General features: G+C 38.8%; 1 protein-coding gene across 2 annotated transcripts in view; it reads left to right on the top strand.

The window, feature by feature from the left end:
- Positions 1-1,345: 1,345 nt before the first annotated feature.
- Positions 1,346-21,076, top strand: part of SDHC (succinate dehydrogenase complex subunit C) — a 40,696-nt gene continuing 20,965 nt past the window's right edge. Inside the window, exons 1-3 of one of the 2 annotated variants that reach the window (XM_004448320.2) lie at positions 1,346-1,421; positions 9,840-9,896; positions 15,115-15,235. In XM_004448320.2, coding sequence (XP_004448377.1) covers positions 9,842-9,896; positions 15,115-15,235 — 176 coding nt within the window. In that variant the 5' untranslated portion in view covers positions 1,346-1,421; positions 9,840-9,841. The remainder of the gene's footprint in view (positions 1,422-9,839; positions 9,897-15,114; positions 15,236-21,076) is intronic. The other variant, XM_004448319.2, reaches the window with a different exon arrangement.

A 21,076-nucleotide genomic window follows, 5' to 3' on the forward strand; every position in this document is an offset into this window, starting at 1 on the left:
TATTGCTCCTGACAAGGCTATAAGTTATTTGAGGACAATATATATGTCTGTACCTTTGTGTCCTCTACAGCACTTTTCAAAGACTCTGGCACAAAGCCAATATATATTTGTTATATGAAATTATTTGAAGAGCTAAGTGAAAGAGGCACTCATTAGATTCATTAATGTGAAGCTTCAGAGAGCTAAACTAGGATCAACATCTGGAAGGCCAATAACAGAAAACTATATTTTAACATAACACCTTCCTAATGTTTAAGCTGTTCACTAAATGAAGCTTGTTTTTTGGGGGGGTGGTAGTGAGGTACTTATCATTGAATGTGTCTGTCAAGGATGTTGCAGAGGAGATTCTTGCATTGGTTAGGAGATTGGACTGGAAATATCCATGATCTGTACTAATTTTAAAGTCTATGAAAGCACTTTCTTTGTCAAGCATTATCGAAATGCAAAATTGAATTATTTATCTGATGCAATAAAAAGTGAATTTGTGCTATTTAAATCCTGAAAGGAAAAGTGCAGGAGTACTAAATATAAACAGATCTGCATATTACTATAACTGAGTATGTCTTATTGTAGAAAAGGAGTTGTGCTCTGGGCAACTTTACTCCTCCACATTCCTCCTCCACCCAATGAAAGGCTCAAGAACTTTTGCTCTGTTTTCTTCCCTTCTCACTTGCTCTTTTTCTTATTTAAGTAGTAAGTCCCCTGCAATTAATTCCTGCCCTATGGGTGTGCATAGATGTGTATGAATATATATGTATATAAAATTGCGCCACCCCCACCCCCCGCCCCGGGTTCTTCTGGCTGTGGGTGTCGCCCACACAGCATTGAGACAAGGAACAAAGGAGCTTTATCTTTGGCTAGTGGGCATTTGGTGCATATAGCTACTCGAAGGTGGTTGGAGAAAGCTTTCTGTTCTTATGAGTGGTAGTCTGCGAGTGTCTCCGTTTTTGTTTCTTTGTATTGGTGAGTTACAAGAACGGGAGGGAGCCCAAAGGATACCCTTGGGTGTCTATCACAGCTGGCTTACCACGACGTTTTCAGGCTAACGTAGAGGTGAGGGGGTGAAAAACCGGTTGAGAAGTTTTCGGTGAAGAATCTGTGCATATATGTGTTCGGTAGTGCGATACAAATTGAATACATACGCAGGCAGAATATAGATGGCAGATTCTGAGCCAGCGGCACTTGCGCCAAAAGCCTTATAAATTCAGCAAAAGTAGGCAGGGGCTGAGACCAAACAACCACCGAAAACCAGCAAACGCCCTCTAAACTGAGCCGGAGAGGTTCCAGATGCCTTTCGAAAGCCCCGCGTTGTCACGTGACAGGAGCACCACCCCCTTCTCCTCCTCCACCTTGGGGTCGCGGGGCCACCTGACGTCACTTCCGTCCAGCCTGGAATCCAAGATGGCTTCTCTGCTGCTGAGGTGACTTTGGTGTGGGGCTGGGAGTCGGTGCCCGCGGCCCTCGGGAGACCTGAATTGGCTCCTCAAATCTGGTTGGCAGTGGTCTACCTGTGACTGGGCAGGGAAAATACCCGTGGATGTGGAGGCCCACGCTCCTTGGAATCCTAGGGACTCCCCCTCCCCAGCCGCTCCGCTGCGCTCGTTAGGGTTTCGGGGTAACTGGCGGTTCTCGCATGCCTCCTTAGGGCGGAGCGGTGGCACGGCTTTCGCTACTCCTCATTCCTCCACCTCTCACTTCTTCCCCACATTGCCTTCTGGGCCTCACCCAGAACCTAGTCCCGAGAGAGTAAATAGTCTACTTAGAGCAAAGTCAGCGGACTACGGGTTCTGCAGTTCCGAGATCTTATTTAGGAATAGGCCTCGAGGGGGGAAATCTTGGCTTCTAATTCTTGCAGACAATAACTGCAGCTTGCAGTGCGTGGGCCTTGTCCGGGTTCCTAACGGGCCCGAGCAGAGGGTGCAGGAGGCCTGGACGCCTACGGGACTGGCGGTTAGCAGTAGCGGGCCGAGCGGTTGCTCAGCTGTCTCATAGTTGCCTAGGGAATTCATTTTTATTTGGGGGTTGAGGTGAGAGGAGGTGTCCCAGTTTTTCTCTGCAGGGCCAAGTCACTGCCCGGATTAATAAACTATGATTTCTTCCTTTCTGAAATGTCCACTCTCCAGGCCTCATTTTCCTACGCAGCCTTTCTAGTCATAGCAACTTTAGAGACTCCTGGTACAAATCCCAGCATAGTTTTGTGCCAGCCCTAATTTTTTAAACTTTATTTTTATTTTAGTAACATATATATACAAACTAAAATTTCACCCTTTAACCACTTTCTGTGCCAACCCTAATTTTGGAAACTATTTGTTATGGAAAGTTAGCTTTAATGTTTTTGAGATCTCAATTCCTGATTTCCCAAAATGTCTTCTCATTTCTTTTCCCCCTTCAATCATCCAGGTTAAAAATAGAGGGACTTCGTTTATTTTTTCTTTGTGACCAAATGATTTCCTCTTGGAGTTGAGATCAGGAATGGGTTATTTTAACCCTTCATTTTCTCCTTACCTCTTATTTCCATATCTTGTTTTCTAAGCTATGCCAGGACCCATCTTGCCAGAGCTGCCCTTCTTTATTCCATGTGGTTTGAACATAATTGAATATTTAATTCTTTGATATATCATATTCTGGTAGATGTCAGGTACTGTTGGTGGAATTAACATTAATGGTTCCAAACAGTTCATTTTAGGATTTTCAGGATTAATGGTTAGAAGCTGAGGGTTATCATACTCTGGAAGTTTGTCCAGACAGTATCATTTTCAGTTCTGTAGCATAGTCACACTAGGATTCATTGCCAAGAAACAGACTTCTTTTTCAGTAGTGTTAATGCATTCTGAAGCTCTCATCAAAGGGTGCCTTGCTCCGTTTTTCACAAGGGCTTTTTTAGGAGGAGAAATAGGGACTTATTGTCACTAATTACATTTATTTTGAATAAGTCAAGGTCATAGAATCCATAGCTTTTTTCTTCATTTGTGAATTGAAAATAATAATTATTGGACCCATTTAGGAAAAATAGTGATTAACTTTTTTCCCAGTTAAGAGATGTGGGTTTACAGAACAATCATGTATGAAATACAGGATTCCCATATTCCACCCTATTATTTTTTTTCTGGCATTTAAAAAATTTATTAGGGAAGTTGTAGGTTTACCAAAAAATCATGCATAAAATACAGAATTCCCGTATACCACCCTATTATTAATAGCTTGTGCCACCCCATTATTAACACCTGGCGTTGGTGTGCTATGTTTGTTACAATTGATGAAAGCACATTTTGATAATTGCACTATTAACTGTAGTCCCTAGTTTAACTTAGGGTTCACTGTGCCATGCAGTTCTGCAGATTTTTTCCTTTTATTCTAATACCTTATGTACAACTTAAAATTTCCCCTTTTAACCACATTCAAATATATAATGTTAACATTTTTAATGCTTGGCTAATTAAAAATGACTGGTTGTCAAGAGTACTATATATCATGACTTTTGAGTAGTGCTCTATTATATATATAAAGACACTTCCTAAGTAGTTTATAGGCCAACCAGGGATGAACAGCCAGTCCCAAGTGACATAAACTCCACTGGCACTCACTCAAGGAATGGTTTGCCAAAGCCAAGAAGGAGGTAGAGAACTAAGTTCTGAACAGCTAGACTTCTATATAATAATTATGTAGTAATGTTTATGCTGCTTAACTACAAAATCAGCAGGACTCATTAGCTGCCTGGACAGTGCATGTCCTATTAAATGCTGTATGTATGTGAAAGACCTTTAAAATTTAGTTTCACTCTAAATTCAGGAGGCTGCTTTTTAAAACAAGCACTATTCATTCATAGACCATTTCTTTAGCCTCTTCTATTTGCCACATATTATTAAAGTTACTATGGCTACAAAATATTCCAGTCCTACCCTTGAGCTCAAAGTCTAGTAAGGGAGCTAAATAAATGGATTAATTATTAAGCAACTTAATAAATATTGATTAGAAATAACAAGTGGTGTAGAAGCATGACAAGCGAAGCAAGAAGTAAATGGTGAAGTTGCCATCCAGGAGTTGTTGGGTTTTGAAGGATGTGTTCATCAGGCTGAGAGGAGGGGTTCCAGTTAGAGAACAGCATGAGCAAAGGCATGTAGACAGTCATTAGAGGGCTTGCTGTATCTAGGCATTAGTTCAGTGTGACAGAAGTCTGGCAGGTGGAGAGGAGTTTATGGGAGGATAGGTCTGGAGAGTTGAATTGTGGCCATGTTGAGAAGGGCCTTGTTTACCCACAATTTAGAGTTTATACTATAAGCAATGATGAATTGTTACTAAAGATTTTGAAACAGAAGAGTTATTAAAAGCAGCTTTAATTTTCAATAAGCTAGCTCTGGTGATAATGATAGAGATTGGTGATATGGAGATCAGTTGAGGAGCTCTTGTTAGATTCCTCCCAGTAAAAAAATAAAGAGGATATGAATTTAAATAATGAACTGGAATGAAGAGACGTTTCCTAGATAGTATTGATAGGATTGGGTGATGTATTGCATATGTACGGGAGGCGAGAGAAAAGGAAATACTGAGGATGACTTAGGTTGTAGCTTGGGAGTTGGTTGGATGTAATAAGCATTTACCAGAACTTTATATATAAATGATTGCTTTTCATCATGCTCTTCAAGGTTATATATCTATTTTAGAGTTGTTGTTACCACGGACATTTATTAAACTCTTTTTGAGATCATGTAAGACAAATTCTCATTATGCTATGGTCACATCTTTTTGGATCAAAAATGGTATTACTCAATTTGATCTCATAGACTTGGCTTTGAATAGCTTTTGTTTTTTTTTCCAGAAATCAAATCCATCCTCAGCAGATAAATTTTTTTTATCACCAATGAGGGTTTTAAAAAAGAATGTGATAGAAATTCCAAAGACCTTGGGGGAACCAGTAATACTAATATCTTACATATATGTAGTATCTTGCAGTTTATAGAATACTTTATCTGTACATTTTCTCATGTAATCATCCCAGCAACCAATAAGGTATTGTAAATGAAACATGAGGTTGAGTGATTTGCCCTGAATTACACGACTTATTAAGGGCAGATCTAGAACTGTTGGAGAATAAATCATGTCTCCCACAAAAGGCATGTTCAGGTCCCAACTCTTGGTCCTGTGGGTGTGAGCCCATTTGTAAGTAGGACATTTGAAGATGTTATTAGTTAAGGTGTGCTCAAAGTGAACAAGGATGTGTCTTAATCCTTTATGGCTAAAGTCCTTATAAGCAGATTGGATGTGAAAGAAGCCATGGGAAGCAGCCAGAAGCTGGAAATCAATGGAACCTAGAAGAGAAAGGAGAAGGTGCTGCCATGTGCATTGCCATGTGACAGAAAAGCCAAGGATCCCCAAAGATTGCTAGCCAGCCAGAAGATACCCCAAGAGGAAGCAATCCTTCTAGCCTCTGACGCTCTAAGCCAATAAATTCTTATTGTCAAGCGAACCCATTGTATGTTATTTGCTTTAATAGCTAGGAAACTTAAAACAGTTTTAGGTTCCAGAGAGTGGGGCACTACTATGACAAATAACTAAAAATGTGGAAATGGCTTTGGAATTGGGTAATGGGCAGAGGCTGGAAGAATTGTGAGGTGCTTGATAGAAAAAGCCTAGGTTATTTTGAAGAAACTTGCTAGAAATATGGATATTAAAGATACTGCTGCTGAGACTTTAGAAGGAAACAGTGTATATATTAGAAATTGGAAAAGGTGAACTTTGTTACAGAGTAGCAGAGAACTTGGTAAAATTGCATTCTTTTGTTGTATGGAAGGCAGAACTTTTAAGTGATGAACTTGGATATTTAGCTAAGGAGCTTTCCAAGCTAAATGTGGAAGATATAGCCTGGCTTCTCCGTGTAGCTTAGTAAAATGTGAGAGGAAAAGGATAAGCTAAGAATTAAACTCTTAAGCACAAAGGAACCAGCAATTTGATCTTTTTGAAAACGTTCAGCCTATCCAGACAGTGTGTCCGAGACTAGTGCCAGAAGTGGCTCTCTCAGGGACCTATCTGAACTCCCAGGAAGTGAGTCCTCAGAGAACAGGACACCATGTTAGGGTTCTACTGAACAACCCTTTGCTGAAGAGGGTGTGGCTGAACATGGTTGCAGTCAGCCATTTCAGTGGATGTCAAGATTGGAAATTATCAAGTTATCCAGGAAGGATTTTTGGTTGTTTATATTTTCTGGTGGTTTGAACCCCCTGGAACTGCACACAAAACTGACAGGGTTTTTGCCTATTTTGTGTGAGCAGATCCACGGCTAGCCTTGACTGAAAGGGAAAGAGAAGGGACAACTTAAAGGAAGAAGACCTCAAGGGCAGAACCTTGGAAACAAAAATCTGGACTGAAAAGATTTCAGGCCAAGATAATGGGCCCACCCATATGTGGGGAAAAGGCAGGTTTGCTCCTGCACTTGGAGGGGCCAGACCTTCTGCCCACGTGCTTGGAGGGGTGGGTCTTGTGCCTTGTTGCTCAGGAGAGTTCCAACCCCAGTGCTTGGAGATAGTGAGGTCTGTGCCCCAGTGCTTACATAGAGCCTGGCTGCCATTCTGCTACTCGGAGAAGGTGGGGCATACACCCTAGCATTAAAAAGAAAATGGCCTCTGCACAAGTATTTGGGAGTGGTGGGATGGCTACTCCATCAGGCTGAGGACAAAGAATCAAGCCAGAGATGGCTCTCAGACTTTAAGGTCTAAAGAGTTTGCCCTGGTGGGTTTTGGACTTGTTTGAGATCCATAACCTTTATTTTCCTTCTCCCTTCTGGAATGGCAGTTTTTGTCCTACGCCTGTACCACCATTGTATATGGAGCAAACAACCTGCTTTCTGGGTTTCATAGATCCATCGGAGGAATTTTGCTCTAGGGTAGAACAAGTCTTTGGTATTTTAAAGCTGTATGTACCCCTGAAAAACATGTTCTTAAATCTAATTCATTCCTGTGGGTATAAACCCATTTTAAGTAGGACCTTTTGATGGGGTTATTTCAATTAAGGTGTGACCCACCTCAATCAGGATGGGTCTTAATCCTATTACTGGAGTCCTTGATAAGAGAATGAAATTCACACACAGAGCAAGCCACCAAAGCAAGGAACTGAAATTTACAAAATCCAGCAGAGAAGGGAGAGACGAGCAGATGCAGCCATGTGCCTCACCACGTGACAGGATCTGATGATCCTCAGCAGTGAAAGCAGGAGAGAAAGCATCACCTTGGTGATGCCTTGATTTGGACATTTTTCTGGTTCAAAACTGTGAGCAAATAAATTCCAGTTGTTTAAGCCAACCCATTTTCATGATATTTACTGGACCAGCCTAGGAAACTAACACAAAGCCCATAGCTGTTTTCAATGAGACTTTGTACTTGGCATTGTTACTAAAATGATTTAAGTCTTTCGGGTCATTGTGAAGGAATTAATATATTTTTGAATGTGGGAATAACGTCCTTTTGGGGCCCAAAAGGCAAACTGTTGGGAATTGAGCCATGTCCATCACAAAAGGTCCCAACTCCTGGTCCTGTGAGAGTGAGCCCATTTGTAAACTGGATCTTTGAAGATGTTATTTGTTTGGTGTCTAAGCTGAATGAGGGTGGGCCTTAGTCCAATATGGCTGAAGTCCTTAAAAGCAAAGGAAACTGGACATGGAAGAAGCAACAGGGAGCAGCCAAAAACTGAAAGTCAACTGAACCTGGAAGAGAAAGTAGATGGTGCCACCATGTGCATTGCCATGTGACAGAAAAGCCAGGGAATCCCAAAGATTGCTGTTCAGTCAGAAGATACTGACCCTGGGAGAAAGCAAGCTTTCCAGCCTCAGAAACTGAGCTGATAACTTCTTACTGTTAAGCCAACCCATTGTGTGGTATTTGTTTTAGCAACTAGTGAACTAAAACAACTGCAGTCTGGCTTTTTTACTTTGTCCATTACTGTTGCTCCCCCAGTGCAGAGAGGAGTTTCAAAAATGTTTTGAGCAATGATTTCCTTTTGTGGGAGAAGTATAATTTGGAAGGGGGTAACACTAACTAGAAATTAAAATTTCTGGTTTGTTAATTAAAAGTAAAAAAAGTACTATTACTTTCTCACTGTAACACCTGAAGCACCATTCACAGGTGGAAAAAGAGACATCAGTGTCCCTGGCTTAACATGAAAGCAGCGATAGAGATCTACTTTTGTCATATTTTGAATAAGGCTATGGAGTTTGTGCAGCTAGTTTTTGAAAAGGTCTTATGCAAACTTTACATTGGTATTTATCTGGGAAACAATAGCACTAGACAGAGAACGAGTCATAGATTCCAACCCACATCTGCAAACACTTGCTGGGTAGCTGAGTTACTGGGCCCAGCCTGGTGTGAGGAATGTGTGCCCTGCAACTTCAGAGCCACAATTACTTCAATTGATTTAAAGAGTTTTCTTCCCACTTCTTTCTGGGAGCCTTGGGCACACAATGATTGTATTTACCTCTTGCTTCCAGAGTTGAAAAGAGGGAAGAGCTGAAGAAGGAATTGTCGATTGGATTTTTTCCCTTCAAACCACGGGCCCTTCTCATGTTCTAGTGTTAGGCATCAGGTTCTTTAACTGTTTTTGCATCTAGTTATCAATGGTGTGAGGGACATCATAAGCCTTTTTAGAAGAGCATTGTGTCTTAAGGGGATCTTATGTCCCAATAGTTCCTTGTACATAGGTGTATGCACAATAATCTTTTGTCAAATTAGTATGTATTTTTCATTTTTTTAGTCCCAGAGCTTCACTCTGATTAAACTTAAATGCTTTTGGAAAGATTTGATATATTATGAGTAAAGAGGTGTAGCAGTCATGTACTTTTTCGTAATACTGTGCAAACTGGATCAGTTGAATTCTCCTTAGATAGAATCCCCAAGCATATCTTGACGTTTGCCATGAAAAGCAAGTCTGGTTCTAATGTATACATTTCAAAAACAGAAATATTTTAGTAGAAAATATCTGTATCCTGTCTTTTTTTTTTGAGGTGCTGGAACAGGGGATTGAACCCAGGACCTCATATGTGGGAAGCTGGTGCTCAACCACTGACCCACATTGGCTCCCCTGCATTGGTTTTTTCATTTGTTTGTTTGTTTGATTTTAGGAGGCACCAAGAACCAAATCCCTGACCTCCCATGTAGGAAGCAGGCCCTCAACAACTGGAGCCACATCCAGTCCCCAAGTGTCTTTTGTATTATTTTATGAGTGACTTTTTGACTCATCTAGGTTGACTGGAACTTGATGGTAGTTCCTGAAATAACTTAATATTCAGGACTTTCTTTCCACAGCCCTTAGTTCTTTAGCCTTTTCATTCATCCATTTGCAGCAGGTCTCTGCTATAGCTCAGCTTTATGCTTATTCTTGCCAATGGCCTATTTTTTTTTAACCATGCCTTTTAACCATCACCTCCTTTAAGACTAGGCTTTAAAAATGTCTTTCTCTACATTTCTCTGTTGAACATTATCAACTCTGATTATTATTTTACCTTATTTTGTGTTCAATTATAACTTTATTTTACATATGTAGTTAATGTTTCTGATTATTCTCAAGTTATTTAGTGTTGTAGCTTTCCGACTAGATAATAATCTCAAGAACATTGATTCTTCCATTGTTTTCTTCTTTTCAAATCTATCCCTCCACACAAAAAGTTTATTGCTGTACAAAATTAGAGAAGTTGATGGGGAGTGGGTGTGGATCAGTGGCTGAGCATCTGCTTCCTTTATACGAGGTCCTGGATTCAATTCCCATACCGCTAAAAAAAAAAAAAAAAAAATAGAGAAGTTGATACACCGAAGTTGGTCTCTAAATGTATACTGACACTTGATTTTCTTATCTTGCAGACATGTTGGCCGTCACTGCCTCCGTGCCCACCTTAGTCCTCAGCTTTGTATCAGAAAGTAAGTGTCTAAGTCTGTGGAGATTGTTACTTAACTTTTTTTCCCTCAAAGAAATCAGTAGGTCGTTGGCTTAGATTTGATTTTTTTTCTTATATGTTTTAATATGGGGCATCTCTCAGAACTTAGTCTTTAAATATATTTCTTCCTTGTATATTCATTCCTAATTGTTGACTTGTATATTCATTCCAATTGTTGACTTCAACAATTGTCTCTGTTATCAATAGTTTGTTTTTAACTTTTAATTTTGGAAATATTGTATGAAATTGTTTTTGTAGGTCAAAACTGGTCAAATATTTACAATTTAGTATGACTTAGCTTAATATAGAATTATTTATTGTTGCTATTTTTGCTGAATACTTTGAGAGTAATTTGCCGATATCATGACCTTTTACCTCTGAATATTTCTTCTAAGAACAAGGATACGTTCTTAAGTAACAATGTACAATAATAAAATTCAGGGTATTTAACATTGATGTACTGTTATTATCCATTATCATTTTCAGGTTTTCCTTTTTTCCCAAGTAATGGTACTTTATAAAAATACAGTCTCCCTTCCCCTATCCAGGATCACACATTGTATTTAATTGTCATGTTTCTTTAGTGTCCATTAATCTGGAACTGTTTCTTAGTCTTTCATTGTCTTTTATGATGTTGACATTTTTCAGAAATACAGGTCACTTGTTTTATAGAGTGTCTCTCCATTTGCGTTTGCTTGATTGTTTCCTACTGATTAGATATAGGTTACATTCCCCCCCCCGCCCCAAACTCCATTCCTTTTTTTAAAATCAGTTTTATTGATACACATTAATAAAGCATACAATCCATCCAAAGTGTACAGTCAATGGTATTTGGTATAATCACATAATTGTGCATTCATTACTTCAATCATTATTAGAGGATTTTCATTATTCCAATAATAATAATAATCAAAAACAGACCAGCACAAAAGCTGTACCCTTTAATAATCACCTTTCAATCTCTTTGTGCTTCCCCTGCCATCCATAGCTACTATTGTTTCTTTCTAATTTTTTATGTAATTTTATTTTGTATAGATTGAGTCAAACAGTATGTAGTACCTTTTGTCTGGTTTCTTTAACTTAGTATGTTTCCTTTTTATTTTACCCTTAGTGTCAAATTATTAATATATTACTATATAATATATTAATATATTAATATAATACTATCCATATTTTGCTTTGGTTATACGTTTGCCTGATACTAACATCTTGCAACATTAATGTATATTTTTTCAGTTTCAAAGAAAAAGTCTTATAATAATGCAATATTTTCCATGTTCATATTTCACATTAAAAAAAATTTTATTCTAGTAACAGAAAACCCAAAGTAAGCCCTTTTAACCACATTCAAATATATATTTCAGTGCTGTTACTTACATTCACAATGTTGTGCAGCCATCACCACCGTCCATCACCAGAATTTTTCCATTACTCCAAACAGAAATTCTGTATTAATTAAACATTAACTCCTATGCCCTCCCTCTAGGCCAGACCCTGGTAACCTGTATTCTAGTTTTCTGACTGTGAATTTGCTTATTCTAATTATTTCATATCAGTGTTATCCATTTCTCAGGAGGAGTAATACATAAGTGATGTTAAATCTTCAGTATCAGGGAGCATATGATGCCATTTGTCCTTTATCATTAATATTAACTTAGATCTTTTGAATAAAGAGATGTCTGCTAGGTTTTTCTCCGCTTAAAGTTCATTTTTCCTTTTGTAATTAATATGTAATCTTTAGGGAGATATTTTGAGAATGTGTATCTACAATTCCACATTTAATGCTCTTCTGTGTCCGCTTATATTCTTGTCAGTGGCATCCGGAATCTGAGTTCATGTTTAATATAGGCACATAATAAATTAAATTTGTTGAACATGGCTGTTTAACAATTGATTTCATCTTAGCCTAGCAACAAAGGAAACCAGGGAAACTATTTAGAGCTACTGAGCTGAATCCATTTCTTGTTTCTTTGAGAACCTGCAAGAATGATACTGTATTAATAATAATGCTGAAGTTGCAATTGTCACAGTGCCCCAGGGGATTTTATATTTTCTGCCTTTTGACTGAGTAAAAATTTTCTATGCTGATTGAATAGTATTGATTAACTATGTACTTTATGTGGTCAATCATTAACATGCTTACAATATTGTACTAAGTACTGTAGGTAGGTAAAAATAAAATGGCAGACATATGATTGTGGGAACATTTAAAAAGATAAGGGGCAATAGATAATGGTTGAGAATGAAGGAACCAAAAACAAGGGTAAACTTGGGCTGTATGACAACAGATAGATCCGTTTTCACCTTCTGAACTTACAGCTCCAGAGTTAGGGTATGTTAAATTGAGAAAAAGGTAGAATATTTAATTATAGATATTTCATGAATAATAATTCTTTCTTTCCCTTAACCACAAATTCAAACTAGGTGTTGACTTTGTGGGTAATTCCTAGTTACCTTGGATTTTTTAAGAGACTTTTTTTTCTTCGTTTCTTTTCAAAAGTCATGATCTTGATAACCTTAGTAATTTGATAAGGGCACATCCTTCTGTGGCAAGGTTAACTCTGATTTACCATATATTTTTGCCCAGTTTTACCATCCAAGGGAAAACCTCTTTGTCTGTGGTGCATTATATTAAACTAAACCTTTTGTCTCCCCCCATTTATGTTTTTATGCACACACATCCTATCTGATACATGCACATCCGTTTGTTTCATGCATAGACTCTCCATTTAAATTGTTTTATGACTTTATCTGTAAGAGATTAGAGTTTTTTATGCTTATTTTATTTTTTAAATGCTACCCCTCCCTTGTATAGTAATGTTGGTCAGCTTTTTTTTTTTAATTAGAGAAGTTATAGGTTTATTAAAAACCATGCATAAAGTACAAAAAGTTCCCATATACCACCCTCTTATTTTTTTTAAATTTCTCTCCCCTCCCCCCACCCCCTATTGTCTACTTTCTGTGTCCATTCACTGTGTGTTCTTCTGTGACTCCTTCTATCCTTATCAGCAGCACCAGGAATCCATGTTTTCTTTTTGTTGCGTCATCTTGTTGTGTTAGCTCTCCGTGTGTATGGCGCCATTCTTGGGCAGGCTGCACTTTGTTTCGCACTGGGTGGCTCTCCTTACGGGGCGCGCTCCTTGCACGTGGGGCTCCCCTACACAGGGGACACCCCTGCGTGGCATGGCACTTCTTGCACGCATCAACACTGTGCATGGGCCAGCTCCACATGGGTCAAGGAGGTCCAGGGCTTGAACCACGGACCTCCCATGTGGTAGGCAGACACCTTATCCATTGGGCCAAGTCCGCTTCCCACCACCCTCTTTTTAATACCTCGCATTGCATAGTTCATTTGTTAAAATTCATGAAAGAATATTTTTATAATTGCACTATTAATTGTAGTCCTTGGTTTACATTAGGGTTCGCTGTGTTGTACAGTCCTATGAGTTTTGTTTTTAATTTTTATTCTAGTATAATGCACAACCTAAAATTTCCCCTTTTAACCACATTCAAGTATATAGTTCATTGCTGTTAATTATGTTCACAATGTTGTACTACCATCACCATCTTCCATTACCAAAACTTTCCTGTCAACTCAGATGGAAACTGTACAATCGCAGCATTACCTCCCCATTCCATACCCATACCCCAGCCCCTGATAACCTGTATTCTGGTTTCTGACTATGAGTTTGCTTATTCTAATTGTTTCATATCATTGTGGTCATGTAATATTTATCCTTTCTTGTCTGGCTTATGTCCCTCAGCATGACATCTTCATGATTCATCTGTGTTTTCAAATATATCAGAACTTCATTCCTTTTAATGACTGAATAATATTTAAAGCACATTTTATTTATCCATTCATCAGTTGATAGAATTTCACAATTATGAATAATACTGCTATGACATGGGTGTGCAAATATCTGTTTGAGTCCCTGCTCTCAATTATTTTGGGTATATAACTAGAGGTTAAACTGCTGATACATAGTAATTCTATACTTAACTTTCTGAGAACCTGCCAAACTGTCCTCCAAAGTTGCTGTACCATTTTATATATCTACCAGCAATGAATGTGTCTTCCTATTCCTGCAGATCATCTCCAACACCTATAATTTTCCATTTTTTTTTAATAGTAGCCATTCTAGTGGGTGTGAAATGGTGTTTGGTTTTGATTTGTGGTTTTGATTTGCATTTCCCTAGTAGCTACTGATGTTGAACATCTTTTCATGAACTTTTTGGCCAGTTTTTCATAATTTATAATAGTGCCTTCCACCATAATTTATTTCATGCATGAGATAAAGAAGTTAATAAACATGTTTCAAAAGTCATAATTTGCTGTTTGAATTAACCTGTTTTCTTAAACTTTATTCCAGGTCCAGTTACACTTTGATGCCTATGTTTCCCAAATATTTGGTTTAGTTGATAATTAATTCTTTTTTTTAATCTTTTTTTTTTTTTAAAGATGTATAGATCAAAGACAATGTTATACTTAAAAATATAAGAGGTTCCCATATACCCCACTTCCCACACCCCCCACTCCTCCCACATCAACAAATTCTTTCATTAGTGTGGTACATTCACATAATTCTTAAACTGAGCATCTGTTTTTATTTGAGGGATATTCTTGGTTTAGAATATTTTTTTAAAAATGAGATGCAGGAATATTTGAGTTATAGAAAGTAGATTGGATGGTTGATATTCTATTTTTTATGTTTATTGACTAAAAGGAATATGAAAATCAAATGTAGTTGGAATCCACAGATATCATGATTTATCGGGAATTTTCTTGCAGTTATATTATCACAGGTTGGTAGGTGGACTAATAGAGGAACAAGGAAGAGAGCCTTCAAGAATTAGATGAGGGCAGGTGGTAACATGAGACAGCACTCAAAGCCTAGGAGAAGAATAGTCCATTTATGTGAATGGTTTTTAAATGTTGTACTTGTTCCACTGCCCAACAAGAAAGAAGTTGGGCTTTCATTGCTGAGTTTGTGTGTTGGGTGGGACTAGAAGAATTATGCTCTGATGGAACTGCAGTTACTGAAGTTACTAATAACTGAACTGAACTTGGCATAAAGATAAGGGGGAATGGGTGACGGTGTTTTCCTAATACAGTGCATTTGTCCGGTCACTTTACCTTTTTAAAAAACTTTTTATCATGGAAAAATATTAAACCAAGATTAAGTATAATCCCTTTAAAGCCTTCTGGTTTTATTTTAGTGCTATTCCTATGGGAACCACAGCCAAAGAAGAGATGGAGCGGTTCTGGACCAAGAACTTAGGTTCAAATCGTCCTTTGTCTCCTCACCTCACTATCTACAGGTAAGGGTTCTAGAGCCAGGGAATCTAGAGGTAGTGAGTAAAAGCTCTGGAGATTGGCCCTAGCCTTCCTGATGGTTCCCTCCCTTTTACTCAGTTGGGCTACAGCTATATAGATGAAGTAAACCTTTTAGGGAAGAGAGTAGTAACATAAGGGTTAAACAGAGTTAAAATTTTGTCTTCTAGCCTTAGAAAGGTAATTTGATTCTAAAAAACTACCATTTGTCACGTTCTTGTAGATCATAATGTATTTTCCATTAATTAAAAAATATTATTATGAAATAATTTCTAATTTACATGAAAGTTCCAGCAGTAGTACACAGAGTTCTCCAGTTGCTAACATTTCTGAACCATTTAAGAATATGTGAAGGGGTCATGTCTCAGTGTTCCTGTATTAGTTTTCTATTGACGCTGTATAGTAAGTTATCATGAATATATTGACTTAAAACAACACAAATTTATTATTTTACAGTTTTGTGGGTTAGAAGTCCAACACTGTTCTCACTGAGCTAAAAACAAGGTATTGGCAGGGCTGTGTTCCTTTCTGGAGGCAAGAATCAGTTTCCCTATGTTTTCCAGTTTCTAGAGTCACCCACATTCCTTGGCTTTCAGTCCTCTCTTTCTATCATGAAAGCCAAGAACAGCAGAGTCCTTCTTATGTTTTATCATTCTGACCTCTTGCTCTGCCTCCCTTCCCCCTTTTTTTTCTTAAAGGTTTATTTTATTTATTTCTCTCCCCTTCCCCCCATTGTCTGCTCTCCATGTCCATTCACTGTGCGCTACTCTGTGTCCACCTGCATTATCAAACGGCAGTGGGGATCTGTGTCTCCCCTTTGTTGCATCATCTTGCTCAGCCAGCTGTCTGCATGTGTCCTGGGCGGGCTGTGCTTTTTCTCACACGGGAGGCTCTCCCTGCAGTGTGCACACCCTGCGTGTGGGGCACTCCCACACAGGAATGCCCCTGCGCGGCATGGCACTCCCTACACACGGCAGCGCTGCACTTGGGCCAGCCCACCACACCAGTCAGGAGGCCCCGGGAATCAAACCCTGGACCCTCCATATGGTAGATGGACGCTCCATCAGTTGAGCCGTGTCTACTTCCCTCCCTTCCACTTTTAAGGACACACTCACTAAATCCAGGAAAATCTCCCTATTTTAAGGTCCTTAATTTTATTCTTAACTGCAAATTCCCTTTTGTGATGTAAGTTTCTGGGAATTAAAAGATTAAGATATCTTTTGGGGAATGATTATTTTGCCTATCATATATCACCCTTGTTCCCCAAATATTCATGTTCATCCCACATGCAAAATATATTCACCTCATTCTAATGTCCCCCAAAATCTCAACCCATTATAGCATCAACTCAAAGAAAAAAAGTGTAGCCTACCTCAATTAGGATAGAAATACTTTACAAGCAGAATGCAATTCAGATATATATGGAGAGAAGACCACAGAGGGAACAATCAGAAGGTGAACATCAATGGTACCCAGCAGAGAAGGAAGAGACCAGGAGATCCCACCATATGCCTTGCCACGTGACAAGCTAACATGACAAGGATTACAGACAACCAGTCCCAGAATACCACAGCCTTCAGGGAGAAAGCATTGCTTTGATGATGACTTGATTTGGACTTATCCTAGCCTTAAAAGCTTGAGCCAGTACATTTCGTTCACTTAAGCCACTGCATGGTATTTGCTTTAGCAATGAGGAACTAAACAGCTGTCAAATCCCCAACATTCTACAGACAAGAAACAAGCTGATAAAAACCACTTAATTGTAAAAGCACATGCTGCCTTTAATGAAAAAGTAAGTATGCCTCTGAGTGCAGAGCTTTAAGAGCTCTGGAGGATTATTCTCAGGCCTTGAAACCAAAAGGAGTTTGCATGGCTAGATTTCAAAATTGCTTGGGACCAATGACTCCTTTCTCCATTTTCTCCCTTTTTAAATAAGAATGACTGTAACTGTTACCCCATGCCTGTCAAGCCATTGTATTTTGGGAGCAGGTAACTTGTTTCTTGAGTTTCACAGGTTCACAGATGACGAGGAAGTGTGCTCCAGGAGGAGTTATAACCAGAGCCTCTCCCATCTCTGATTTTGATGGAGATTTGGGGCTTTTGAGCTGCTAAGATTTATATGAGCTTTTAGACTTTGAGATGCAGCAGACCAGGGAGCTGAGGTAGCACAAGAGATTGAGCACCTCTCTCCCATTCTGGAAGGTCCTAGGATTGGTTCCTGGTACAGCCTAAAGAAAAGACAAGCAGATACAGAAGAACACACAGCGAATGAACACAGAGAGCAGACAGCGAGCATAAAACAATGAGGGGGAGTGAGAAATAAATAAATCTTTAAAAAAAAAAGTTCCTATTTACAGTAGATTCACCCCCATGGATATGGAATAAGTTTAAGAACATGTTTTCCTGGGGTACATAGCTCCCAACCGCTACAACAGCCTTCTTTCATTTTGTCCTCTATGTCCCTTTCAGTCCAAGCTGGAAGTGTTTCTGCTGATATAACATTCCCAACAGTCTTGTGGGTCTCCTTTGTATGTCATAGGAAGTCACTCCATTAGACAGGAGGCTCTTTGTGATTACACTGGGCCCACCTGGATAATCCAGGATAGTCTCCCTATTTAAGTTTAGCTGATTAGCAACCTTCATTTTAACTGCAACCTTAATTGCCCTTACTGTGTAGGGATTAGAACATGGACATCCTTTTAGGGTCCATTTTTTTGCCTACCACAACTCCTTAATACTTGAACGTGTATTACCTAAATATAAGGACTCTCCTCTCAGTACAGTCATCACAGGCAGAAAATTAACATTGATCCAGTGTTATCCTCTCATCTTCAGTTTTCATTTATATTTTGCCAGTTGTCCTAATGATGTCCTTTATAGGTCCAGGATCCAACTGAAGTCATGTCTCTTTAATCTCCTTCAGTGTGGAACTGTTTTTTTCAGTCTTTGCTTGTCTTTTATGACCTCGACATTTTTAGAATGTTTCTCAGTTTGGGTCTCTTTAGTGTTTTCTTGTGATTTATGCATTTTTGGTGGGAAAATCCTTAAAGTGATGATGCTCTGATCTCAGTACATCATTTGAAGAGGCACATGATGACTTATCCCATTACTGGTGATGTTAATTTTGTCTCTTGTTTAAGATATGTCTGCCAGTTTTCTCCATTATAAAGTTCATTGATAAGCTATTTACTAATTTTTTTTTTTAGGATTTATTTTTTATTTCTTTCCCCTTCCTTAGCCACCGCCCCCCCAGTTGTCTGCTCTTCTGTGTCCATTCCTGTGTGTTCTTCTGTATCTGCTTATATTCTTGTTAATGGCATCTGGAATCTGTGTTTCATTTTGTTGCGTCATCTTGCTGTGTCAGCTCTCCGTGTGTGCGGCGCCACTCCTGGGCAGGCTGCATTTTTTTCATGTCGGGCAGCTCTCCTTACAGGGCACACTCCTTGTGCATGGGGATCCCCTATGCAGGGGACACCCCTGCGTGACATGGCACTCCTTGCACACATCAGCACTGACCATTGGCCAACTCACCACATGGGTCAGGAGGCCCTGGGTTTGAACCCTGGACCTCCCATGTGGTAGGCAGATGCTCTGTCAGTTGACCCAAATCCACTTCTCTCTTATTTACTAATTAATACATATTTTGTGGTGAAATACTTTGATGCTCTAAATATTCCATTTCTCATCAAACTTCTGCCTACCAGCATCTTTTTTTTTTAAAGGAGATACCAGGAAATGAACCCAGGACCCTCATGCATGGGAAGCAGGCACTCAACCACTGAGCTACATTTGCTCCCCAGTGAGAGTTGGCTTTTTTGTTTGTTTTGTTTTGAAGAAGTACCAGAAATTGAACCTGAGACCTTGTACATGGGAAGCAGGCACTCAGCCACTCAATCTAAATCCACTCCTGTCAGCATCTGTTGAGGATACTTGCCGCAATCATTTGTTACTGTGATGGTTGCCAAATGCTGATTTTCTAATTCCATCATGTCATCTATTATTAGGTTAGTGCAAAAGTAATTGCAGTTTTGCATTATTGAAATTTGCCGTTTGATGTTGGAATACATCCTTGAATAAATGTGGTTATGTTATATGACCAATTGAAAGCAATCTTTAAAGCTGTCATCTTATAGCTACACGAGAAGTTGCCAAAAAACTCAACCTTGACTGTTCTATGGTCATTCGGCATTTGAAGCAAATTGGAAAGGTAAAAAAGCTTGATAAGTGGGTGCCTCGTGAGCTGACCGAAAATCAAAAACATTGTCATTTTGAATTGTCTTCTCTTCTACGCAACAACACTAAACCATTTCTCGATCAGATTGTGACGTGCAATGAAAAGTGGATTTTATACAGCAACCTGCAATGACCAGCTCAGCGGTTCAACCAAGAAGAAGCTCAAAAGCACTTCCCAAAGCCAAACTTGCACCAAAAAATGGTCATGGTCACTGTTTGGTTGTTTGCTGCCAGTCTGATCCACTGCAGCTTTCTGAATCCCAGTGAAACCATTACATCTGAGAAGTATGCTCAACAAATCAATGAGAGGCACTGAAAGTTTCAATGCCTGTAGCCAGCATTGGTCAACAGAACAACCAACTTTTCAGAAGTTGAACTAATTGGGCTACAAAGTTTTGCCTCATCCATCATATTCCCCTGATCTTTTGCCAACCAACTACCACTTCTTCAAGCATTTCGACAATTTTTTGCAGGGAAAATGCTTCCACAACAAGCAGGATGCAGAAAATGCTTTCTGAGAGTTCGTTGAATTCCAAAGCATAGATTTTTATGCTACAGGAATAAACAAACTTATTTCTCATTGGCAAAAATGTGTTGATTATAATGGTTCCTATTTTGATTAATAAAGATGTGTTTGAGCCTAGTTATGATGATTTAAAATTCAGTCTAAAACTGCAGTTTCTTATGCACCAACCATTAGATTTATTTAATATTCTTGGGTGAAGCTTTTTTTTTTTTTCTTTCATTTTTTAATTTAGCAATTAGTGTGGATTCAAGGATTCTTATTTTGCTCAAAGAGCTTTAGTCTCATTATTTATTTTGATGTTCAACTTGTCCCAGACTTAACCACTAGTGGGTTCTTCTGAACGGCTCATGTGTCCTTTTGACATGTCACCATTACTTTTTGAGTACTTGCTTAATTTCTGGCTTAAGATGTTCCAGGCTCATTTTGTATTTTCCCTTCCCAATCCTCGTTCCTGTTAGTGGAGAAGAGTATTTAGAAATCAAGATGTGGTTGCTACACGTGCTCATTGCTACCAGAATATTGTTACTTTTTGGCCCTTTTAGCTTAAAGAGCTAGGATATATTAAGTATGCAGACATACACATGTGTGTTTATACACACCCATGTATATCTACATAATTTATTGTCAGAAATAGATAGTGGCTTTTATTGCTGATGGAGTCTAAGAAAAATCCCTGCAGATTTGCTTCCTTCTAGCTAACCCAGCAAAGCATCTTGAGCTCTGCTGCTCTCCTTACTTGGGTTCCTGCCAGGGAGGCTGGTCATTTTTTAACAACCTCCACAAATAATGCAACCCTTCAGATTTTTCCCAAGCCACATTCCAGGAATAATTCTGATTGCAGACACTGGGCATTCTACTAAAACAGAAGGAGGCTAACAAGTGTTCTCAATTCTTAATTCTTTATGGAAAAACCTTTTATCAGGAGATAAAAGGTTTGGGGAAAGATTCTAATGATGAAGAACTTTCCATATTCTTATAAAGCTCTAGCCTTTTTTCACAGGCCGTATAAAGAATGGTAGTAGGCTAGTAAGGTTAGTCTTAAACTACCTTTTTTGCTTTTCCAATAGTG

Source organism: Dasypus novemcinctus, chromosome 13 (assembly GCF_030445035.2).
Source record: "Dasypus novemcinctus isolate mDasNov1 chromosome 13, mDasNov1.1.hap2, whole genome shotgun sequence".
NCBI classification, from domain to species: Eukaryota; Metazoa; Chordata; class Mammalia; order Cingulata; family Dasypodidae; genus Dasypus; species Dasypus novemcinctus.